The sequence below is a fragment of the Larimichthys crocea genome, chromosome VII, assembly GCF_000972845.2.
Source record: "Larimichthys crocea isolate SSNF chromosome VII, L_crocea_2.0, whole genome shotgun sequence".
Classification (NCBI taxonomy): Eukaryota; Metazoa; Chordata; class Actinopteri; family Sciaenidae; genus Larimichthys; species Larimichthys crocea.
The window spans coordinates 12,691,918-12,703,146 of record NC_040017.1 but is presented as its reverse complement, the minus strand read 5'-3'; the positions used below and the strand labels follow the sequence as shown (position 1 = coordinate 12,703,146).

General features: G+C 39.2%; 1 protein-coding gene across 1 annotated transcript; it reads left to right on the top strand.

The window, feature by feature from the left end:
- The first annotated feature begins 2,882 nt into the window (after positions 1–2,882).
- LOC109140692 (uncharacterized) lies at positions 2,883–10,299 on the top strand. The gene is made up of 9 exons (XM_019268203.2): positions 2,883–3,020; positions 4,339–4,506; positions 5,307–5,347; positions 6,283–6,323; positions 6,619–6,702; positions 7,290–7,384; positions 8,535–8,646; positions 9,469–9,905; positions 10,174–10,299. Exons 1-9 carry the CDS (start codon positions 2,997–2,999, stop codon positions 10,297–10,299), a joined length of 1,128 nt encoding a protein of 375 aa, XP_019123748.1. The 5' UTR covers positions 2,883–2,996.
- Positions 10,300–11,229: the final 930 nt, after the last annotated feature.

The following is an 11,229-nucleotide window of genomic DNA, read 5'->3' as shown; positions in this document are numbered from 1 at the left end:
TGTTTCTGCTGTCTTTTGTTTGAGGTAAAGCAATCTGAAGATTTTAAAGGCTCACCAGCAGCTGACATTCCCATATGGGCCTCATGTTAGTGACCCTATATGAGTGGGTTCAATAACACAGAGTAGCTCATATGTGCTGACTTTGAGGATTTCTTTTGGATGAAGTGAAACCAAATGTGTCTTTCATAGCCACGAACTGTAAAGGTAGAGTGTAAAGTTTTTGACCACTAGAGGTGCTATGGAGCAGGTCCTAAGTATATTATTCTCTATTCTCTATCAGCACAGGCACGAGGAAAGGATGCTGTGTATGCAGCACAATTTTATAATGATATAGTACAATCACATACTTAAGTAATATCTAGCTCGTGATGAGTTAATGAATTAATTATTACAGAATTCATCATGAATTCCTGTTGCAAACCACTAACAAATGATTTAGTCACTATGACTTTCTGTGATTAGTTCACACTTAGATTATCAGTTTATTAACGTTTACTTCAAACATTGATTGCTAGGCAACAGCTGGATTTCAGTTGCACAAACATTTTTCATCTGACTGTTTATGTTTATGATGTAAGTGTTTGCATCTGATAACCAGTTTGATAAAAATATATATATATAAAATGTATATATATTTCTATGAGAACAGGTGCTTTCAGAGAGGCTGAGCAAATACATAAGTGTGCAATAAAGTTTTATACAATTGGAATCCAGCTGATTTGGTTGTGTATGAATTAAAGATCCGGTGTGCAAGAGTTAAGGGCTCTATGCAATTTATGCATACTTACTTTTTCATCAGAATCACACTTGGGTTCATTGCCAAGCAGGTTTTCACATACAAAGAACTCTTCTTAGTATATATTGGTGTATAACATTAACCAGAGTACAAGATGATGTTGAGAAGATGTTGCTTCTTCTTCAGCAAATACACCCCTCGGTACTACATAATCCTACACACTGGTCCTTTAAATGTAGCTCCTCATAAGCCAAGGCGTGTCAACCCAAGTGAATCTAAAATTGGGCCGAGATGATTTGACATTCATTTGTTTGTGTTTGCCACCAAAGAAAATTAAAAAATCCAACCACATAAAATTCACCTATGAGTCATACCCAGGTTTGTCATGCAAACCTGTGGTTGGGGAATGCATCTTGCCAAGCAACATTCATTAACTCTGGGAACAAGTAGCCATGTCACGTCCTTGTTATACAATAGCTGGATCTCAGTCAGAGATTGATATGCTTCGTGTGCCACGAATATGCTCAGTATTTAAACTATTTTAATGAGATCATTAAACTGTGCTAAAGTGAATGGGAAAGTAATTACTTGATCACATTCCTATAAACATTTAAGCTGCTTCATATAGGACTGTTTTTAAAAAAGTTTCCTGGTGCTCAAATAACCCAAATATATAATAATTAAGCTGAACAAACGTGACTGATCCAAACATAACATGATAGATTCCACTTTTAAAAAATCATACTATCAGGTCATCATGAAAATATAGGTCATATGTGTTAATCCTGCTCTTGAGCTGTTTGTTCTTTACATTAGAGCAGCTCAGACGTAGAGGTTGTCCACCAGAGGTAGATGATTGGTGGATTATTAGACCATAACCTTCACACTTAATGTGTTACAGGTTAATACTAATGTATTAATATTGGAACATGGGATTTGTGCAACCCAATGACATCTAAGAAAATCCTTCAGATGAAAAACAAAATCACGGCATGCTAATCATTTCTTATATATTGCACGACTTTCCATCATGTCGAGGAATTATTGTTGTTTCTGAAGAAGACTGTGCACAAAGCCACATTTAGTACATGAGGGAAAAATACAACACTCATCTGCTGCCCACACAGGAAAGAGCTGTGGCTGAGGATGTGAGAATGAGCATGCTCACTGTGTTTGTTTGTCTGAATGTCTAAATGACGTCTGCATGGGGGCAATGTTGTTCTAAACCAAGCTTCATTCACTTCATTGGAAGTTTAGATATTAACTAGAAAATTTTCTAAAGAAATTTTGAGTGTGCGTGACTCTGGCCCTGTCGCCCCCATACATTATTACTAACACTGCTCAGCACTAGAAAATACAGGCAGAAATTTTGATTTTTAATATTGCATATCTGAACTATTTATCCATCATTTGTAATTAGTTGACTGCTGATGTATTTGATAAAGGGTGGCTGATTAATGTGCAAGACCAATGTGTTTTTACTGCACATGAAGCACAGTGTAGGCAGTGGTGGAAACACTGAGGTGTTTATACTGTATTTCTATTTTCTGCTGCCTACTACTGCCACTCATTTGGGAGGGAATTGTACTATACTGTATGTTAATACTGCATTTATTTGGCAGACATGGTCCCTGATGATGTTTACGTTTATACACATGATAACTTCATAATATAGAACACATTATTAGCAATTAACTCAGTTGTCCCTAACATTTTTTGGCTTGTTACTCAGTTTCCAGTCGAGTCCAAAAAAGTATTATACTTCTTTTTCCCCCCTAATAATCATCTCAAGAGTTTTTAGAAAAATCAACACCTAAATTAGGAACCACTGAACTATCAGTACATAGAGTAGTTAAAAGTTCCACTAGTTGAAACAGTAACAACCTAACAATGTCATTTTTCTAATAATATATGCATAACAGAAATGAATGCAAGACTTTTATTATTTTTTTTGGCTGCTGGATATAAAGGTCTTCTGCAGAAAAAAAACAGAAAGATTCAAAACAAAAACCCATTCTGTTGCTCCACCAATGATGGCCTTGTTGTCAAGAGTGAGTTGCGCTTCAGCTGGAATGGTAATGGTGGTCCATCTATTGGATTAGTGGAGGGATTTCACTGTGGCATTAATCTGAGAAGGCAGCAGACGGCTCGGGCTGGGCTCACACTGAGCTGTTGTGTCTCTCAGTCTCTGGCTGTCACTCAGCTCGCTGTTTCAACTCCATCAGACGCACCAACGAGTACAGGACGCCTCTCAGACAACATGAACCTTTTCTGCTTTTCACTGGTAAGAGACGTACTTTGATTTCTGCGTCTACTGAACAAGTTGTGTAAATATGTGTTTGGGAATATTCTGTGTATATATTGGGGTATGTGTGCAATGCTTTCATCACATGTGTGACTGTTTCAGACTGTTTAGTCATCAGAAATGATGATGAGTTGCTCTTTTTGCACAAACCACATCTCACTTGTCTTAAACTGTACCTCTCTTAACTATTTAATCAGGTTTTTATTAAGCTGAGTATGTCAGAAAGAAAGTAGAAAAGAAAGTATTGATGAGTGAAGCTACAGGACAAATGTGTGGCAGGCACACTTGCACATGCACCCCACACACATATGGTCCCTCAGATGCTGCCGCAGCTGTCATGCTGCACGTGTATACAGAAAGTTGTCTTTGGACAGATGTTGGGGATGCTGACAAATAATCAGGATTATTAACTAACCTCTTGCTACAGGAAACTGATTAAACTGAACTGTCCTCTCTGTTGCTGTTATTCCACATCACGTGTATGGTGATTTCTTGTGCAAAGACAAACTCACTGATGAGATATTAAATCAGAAAAAGGAGTAAATGATACTTAGAAGCATGAACAAATGGAAGTAATATTAAAATGTTTTTATATTAAAATAGAAAGGTGCAAATTGGAGTATTTGTGTGTGTATCATATCTTCTAGTTTCTATGAATTCTGTCAAAGAATCAAGACAAAGAGACCTACATGGACACATGACCATAGCTCAAACCTGAAAAAGCTGATCCTATAAACCTATAAACACCTTCCCTTGCTGCCACTGAAAATGGCCGACTGTCCAGTACACAGAAAAGATGTCATCGAGCGGACAAGACGAGATGGACGGAGAGAGAAATTGATGATTCATTCCTAGATGGAAAACACATTTTAATCCACGTTGAAATCTGTTCTGAAAGATTTCAATCCACTCTTACATCCATGGTTGACAAGCAAATTTTAATAGAGCTTTGGAGCAGCATTAGCAGCATATCCCTAAAATCATATCACATCCTCATAACTCTTAACTGTGATGCTTTGTGTCTCTTTACTGAAAAACAAGGATTGATGCGGGCTGTCTGATACATTTATTTAGATTCTTGAATTCTTGAATTGCAGGAGGAGACGTTTGACTGAGCAGTTATTATACAACGTGACATTTCCTTACCTCTAATATTAAACCTGCTCTGCTCGTTATGCGTGCTTCATCACATGTACTCATCAGATTTAATCCAGGCTAAACAAAATCAATTCATAAATTGCTCCTGCTGCCAAATAGCAACTGTCTAACACCTGTGTGTTTGTCCACATGGCATCAGGAGGGGTCTATGGACAGCCTGTATGAGGCTGTGCAGAGCTCAAGTGACGTCCCACCACGCGCCATCCCCAGCCGCTCCTCCAGCCGCTCGTGCAGCCGCTCGTGCAGCCCAGCGGTCCTGCTGGATGACAACACGAAGTGGCGAGGCTCAGGAAGATCTATTTCTATGGTGAGAGGAATGCATAGTGTGTACAAAATCGGACTCATTTAAAGTCCATGTAAAGAGAATTCTTTCAAAATACATGAAATATATTTGTCTTTTCACCAGTTTTTAGTCCAGGATTTTCTGGGCGGTCCTTAAAGGGTGGCTCGATGACACACAGAGGCCACCCTGAGCATACCCCTGCACCCCTAGCAGAGAGATTAATAAATCTCACTCATAGTTGAGTGTTTTAAAGTTAGCCGTTTCATTTTCTGAACTCATCTGACACGTTTCAGTTACTTCAAAATTGCTGCTTGACTGCTCCAACGAGTGCGTGGCTTTTTCTTCTTCTTTTTTTAACCCGATTTTGACACCTAAGTTCATGAACTTGTGGATATTTTTAAACATTCAAATTTGGCTGGGTGGTTAATAACACCTTCTTCTTTGGTCTGACAAACTCAGAACACATATTTATTCTTACTTTACACAGACTTAAGCACAATCACACACATGCAGATTGTGAATGGTGGATCCATGTGAGCAATCATGAACATATTGTATGGGGTCACTTCTCTGAAGAATTGGGACTTTTTGACCTATACAAAAAAAAAGCTGATTATGAAATAAGCCAGCCATCAGCTGCTGAAACCAGACAACTCGGCAAGTTTAATTAAAGCTTGTCATGTAATGACTTGTCTTGTTGAATGTGCATAAGTCTGCAAAAGAAAACAATAATTTATCCATCAACTCTATTTGAATGTGACAGGGAATTGCTTATTTTGTACAAATAGTTCATATCTGACTGAGATTGCTTTGTTTTCTTTCAGGAGATGCCTCAGACGCAGAACTATAATAAAAAGAAAAGAAGGTGAGCTTACCAAAGACTTAAAGGCACACATGTTTGTGTTTTTTTTTTTTAAGCTCACAGGTAAATCTATTTCTTAACACGTTACTTGTGACTTGCTGTAAAAAAACAAAAAACAGACACTGAATTAAGAACATTGTAATCCTGCCAGGAAAACCAGGCTCAAGTGTGTCTACTGTATAACCTTCTTTCTGTTTCTTTTGTTGGAAGTGCGTGCGACCCGCAGTGAAAATCTGCCATGCAAGTGAAAGGGCTTTCCCGTAGAGTCATAATATGGCTTGAAAGGCTCCATGTTTATTTTCACTGGAGGTTAATACTGTAAATCCTTCCCTCAGCAGAACAGCTCTTCAGCAGTGCCCCCCTCCTCACCCTTATCTTCAGTTCATTTGGTCTGGACTGTAAAATGTTGTGTTTTAGAAAAAGGGATTGACAGACACAATTAAAAAAAACGCTTTCTCATGTTAGTGACTGTTAAATAAAAAAAGAAAAAAAGAAAAAAAAAGTAGGTCCCTGCAGACAGAAGGCAGATTATGGCTTTGGGCTAGTTGGACTAAGAGGATTCAAGACCCACCTAGTGCCCCACACCTTTGCTCCCCCCAGCTTTACTTTGAAAGGAACATGATTTTGTTGTCACAGCATGCTCTCTCAGGAAAAAATAGATCATGCTTGAGCACCTCTGCTCAATATCAATCTACTTCCTTATGATGAGATTTGAGCTTTTACCCTCATGTTCTGTGATATCTGTTATACGTATCTGTGTTATACATATGCTTTATGTTATTTTATTTATTTATTTTTTCTCATATTTTGTTGTTGTTAACAGCCTGTACATTATAAAAGAAAACAATAATATCAGTTGGGATTGTTGTTTGGCTATAAGACTTCTACTCTACACTGCCAACACTAATATTATATTTTGTTGTCATCTTTCATTTCAGAACACATGTATCCAAATCAGTATCAGATAATGAAGCACTGGGTAAGTACAAACACATTCATGTGCTTTTAAATGCTGGATTAATTTTAAAACTTTTATAGTAGCAAGAAAGTCAGGAGCAGTACCTTAAGGAAGACTACAGTAAAATAATTTACCTTTTTTGAAAGCTGGTATGACAGTAATGTTGTCTTTTATATATAAATCTCCAATAACCTACAAGGCTGCCCGTTTGTGATTCAAAAATCAATTTAATTTAATTTCATTCAGTCTGATGTGTCTCTGTGGCCTCTGTTTGTCCTGACTTTTCACCTAAAAATCCTTAATATTGTCATGGCAGATAACCCCAGCTGTAATACTGCGGTTTGGCAGCCTGCCAAGAGACGAGAAGATTTAGTCCACGTCACCAAGAATCACAATGAAGGTAAATAGGAAATAACTAGGTTAAGCTCATATACAGTATATGCTGAAGTTCATTTGGACTGTCAACCTGGTGTCTGAAGATCGAGGGCTGGGTTTCCAACCAATAAACAAATTGAAACTATTAAGTATTTAATACAGTTACACGTACCTGCAATGATCATAGGCTACACAACGTTCAACATAGAGTAGTGGTAGCTCTTTTTCTAACAGTTGGGATTGATAACTTTGGAAGAGAACCACTTATTTTGATTAAGTCAGACTGCCAAAGACTTTTTTGGCTTCAAATAAACTGGGATTGATTTTTAACACAAAGAGGACTGTGAATTTTGTCCTCCACCACTTTCATTGGGAGCACATGAGGATGAGCTCCATTCATGTCCAGCATGAACAAGAGGAATAATTACAGCAAGCAAAACACATTTCATAGTTTATACAGGCTCCTGACTATTGTGTTAAGAGTTTGTAAGTGCTGGAGTAGTGAATTACATGACACAGGCATAAATCAGCTTTCTTTGTTTTGGCTTTTCTTTTGTTTTTCCAATGTTTCACTAACCTGATGAAATATTGTAAAATTTTGTGTCCCTGCAGAGACGAGGAAGCCTAAACACAGAACAGAAACCAAAGAAGGGAAAGGAGCGCATCATTCTGGTACAAAGAAAAAGGAGAAACTACCCTCAAGCCAGGTTAGAACATGTTCATGCCAGTCTATTGCACTGATGCACAACTAATGCAACGTTATGCTCCATTTAAACATAAATATTTGAAATTATTTTTGCACAGCACACACCTTTTGAAATCCTTTTGTGCTTCTGTACAGGTGACGTGTGAAAAGACCCTTCTTCATTTATCTGTTATCAGCACTGTTATTAATGCAGCACTCAATGAAATCATTGGCCATCACAGATGGATGCGTCTGTGATGCATTAAATTGAACCTATTGCTGCACCAATAGATTTGAGCATGTCTGCACAGTCACATGGCCACAACTGTGTCAACTTGAGAGTTTCAAGCTGCCACCTACTTGTGACATCCGGACAGCCTCTGGTGGCCTGAATGGCACAATCATTAAACGCAAATGCTGATTAGTTTTAATACAGTACAGATGGTCCACAGAGTGCACTGCTCCATGTATAATCTCTAGGCCACATGGCAGAGAGATGTCAAAACAAGAGAAGGACTGCAACTGCTAGTGTGTTTGTATGTGTGTTTGGGGTAGGGAGGGTTTAGAGGCTTCATGCCAGATCACCCAGTGGCCGTTCTGACTAATGCCTATCATAGTGAGAAGCAAACAGAACAGAGTTTGCCAGTAGTGGATCAGCAGTAACTCTTAACACCTCACAATGTGGCTGTGCCAATGATCCAAGTGGGATTTGGTAGAAGTTACTGTGTCTACCATTTTTACAAATTTAAAAAAACACCAGAAACACAGCCGTAGTGGCTCTGTAAGGCACAGCATAGTTTTGAGGTAAATACTAACCTCAGCATGCTAAATGACAATGCAAATGACACCTTGTGGTGGCACTACAGGAATACTCAGAGGTTCACCAAGGTCATGTCATCTTCTGAAGACCGTGAGGGTCTATAAAAACTTTGATGCCAACCAATTCAGTAGTTGCTGAAATATCGGTCCTTATATTAATAATATAAGGACCGACATTGCCATCCCCTGAGCTATGGCACTAGAATGGCTAAAAACTAAGTTGTGTTACATGAAAGTGTAGAGATGAAAATTCATGAATGTTTTTTTATTGTTGTACCCTAACTTATAGCAATCCGAATCCATGTCAGAGATCTAGGAATTCAAAGTGTGTATATGTGTTGTGTTTTTTTCAGCATGGCGTGACAGAGTCTAAACCTGCAGTCAAAAGAAGCCAAAAGCCCGGCAAGAAACCAGGTGGAAAGAGTAGTGGGAAAGAGGGGTCAAAGAAAAGTCACAATGCCACAGGTAGGACCCCCATCCCTCTAGATTAAACTGTTCTCTCGGGCCTCTATAGTGACCTCAAGAGTCTGTATGACTTTGTGACCTGGTGTGACTAAACTAGACTTGTGCTTACAGCAGCAGAAGGAGGTTCGTGCAGCAGATGTCACAAACATGAGTTGCTATAATGTAGCTAGTCATTTCTGCTCTTATGAATCCTGAATACTTCTGCTTTTAATGTGTTGCAACATCTTCAGTGTAGGTGTCTGTGCTGTCGCTACAGCATAGGTACAAAGAGGGATACTTTACTGCAAACAGACATCCGCTTATACCTCACATAGGCAAAGGTCGTTACCACAAGAACAAACTGTTTGGCCGCCTTTATATTTCACCCTTTCCGGTGATACTTCGACATGTGAAGTGGTCTCACATATATGCTTTTCTATCTAGCAAAGCCATATCCAGTGCTAATGTGCACTCACTGTTACTGCTGTCTAGTAAATGTTTAAAGAGATTGAACAGACATTCCGCGGTAGTGTTACGACACTCAGTGAGGATAGAATATGCAGAACTATGAATCACTCGATGCCGTAACACACAGTTTTTCTGCAGCAACTGCTCAACATTACGCAGAAGCTTGATTGCAATATAGACGACTTTAACTGATCATTCTGAAGTAATTGATGATGATGAGCAGTTGACAATGCTATAAAATAATGAAACCATACAGATTTCCATTGGTTTCCAAGAAGCCTACCTTTCTTTCTCCTATCTTTCTAAAAAAGAATCAGACCCAACCAGTCTTAGAAAGATGTCAAATGTACTTTCCTCTGTCTTCTTCTATCTTAGTGCCCTCCCCACCATGTAGTATGAGCCCACCCATAGGATCCCACTATCTGGATGTGCCATACAGATCAGACATGAAACAATACCTAGGCAGGTCCTCCACCCTTCCCGCTCAGGAGAACGCAACTCCGGGTCGATGCATAGAAATGGCTACCCTCCCTGGTGGAGCGACACCTACCCACACCCACCACCACCAGCAGCGCTGGAGCAACCCAGGTGACAGGAGTCCTGCCTGGGGGACAGTTCAACACACCTGCCGCAGGCCACTAACAGAGTATCGCGTGTATTCACATGAGTTCACCGCTCAACATGGGAAGGAGTTGGATGGAAGAAAGCAGCAAGGGACGGCCCAGGATGGCAACTTGAAACAGGACTGTAAACCCCAAATTCCTACAAAGGTGCCGCGATCTATCACAGATGTGGATCTTTCAGAACCAAATGTAAGTTTCTACTGGTGTATATATGTTTTTGAAACCAGTAGTTAGTCCTTAAAAGATCTATGAGTATGCTCTGAGTCATTGCTGTGACGATTCTAATGCTTCTTCACGCACGTTTATACTTCAGAAACATGATGCCTTTTTGATGTAGTTGTGCCCCACATAAGGGTTCAGCTGGCAATTCATTTCTAAATCAATCTTAAACATTTGAGATCCTTTCAGTCAGTATGACATATTCAAGTGCTAACATGACACAGGTCTCATCTCTTAGCATAAGACCTCCACTGATACCCAGCGAGCATGTGCAGCGTGTGCCCCATGTGACACGGGGCAGTTGCTAAAGCTTAACATGACTTGGGAGAAAATTGTCTACAATGAAAAGGATGATCTGGTGTAGAGATTACAAAATCCCTATGGATCTATAGTGTCATTGGTTCTTAAAGATATAAAGTCATTTCATTGGACATGGAGCTCTTAAGAGTATAGAGATCGTGTAGAGGTCAAGACTCTTCGTACTCCCTCTTTAATGTTCTAGTAGCTTTCCTACAAGGACATGAAAGTAAACTCAATAAGGTCTATTTTTTCTGCTCACTGTTAATTTGACTAACTCTTACCTTTGGAAGATTCTTAACATGATATACTTTTACAGCAAATGCTACATATACCTGAAATATGGTGATGTATTTGAGAAAATCCCAAATCCATCCTCTTCTATTCTGTTGGAAAATATATATTTAGCTCAGATTTCCAAAGAGATAAGGTCTATTTTTCAAACGCTACATCTCATTTTGAACTCTTTAGATGAACAATTGCCTCTCCAGGGAGCTTCTGAAGTAATAGATTAGAAACCATAATCTGGATTGGACAGGAGTTTACATCTGATTGCAAACTGTGGGATTAAGCAATGGTTTTGTCTGTAGAATTCCCTTTTTTTTCAACTGACCGACTGAACCTCCCCCCCCACTCAATGTAAACACTGGCAAATCCCCACATGGCAACATCAGAGCAATGACTAACAGCAATGTAGGACTCTTTGAAGACTAAGACCGCCTCACACACTCAGATTCAGTGGGGACGCCATGTTCTGTAAGAAGAAGGTCAGAGGTGGTTATTCAATGATTTTCAACATAAATCTATAGACACATCTGATTTGACAGTGGAGTGTTTCTAAGGCATACACTAAGATGTGTTCACTTCCATATTGAGAGCAGAGATGGAGCGGAAAGTGTTTCGACACAACAGAGTTGCCACTTTGAGCTGTTCCTCTGTCATACATCAGCACTTCCTGAAAAGCATTCACCCCATGTTAAGAAAGAAACGCATAAGA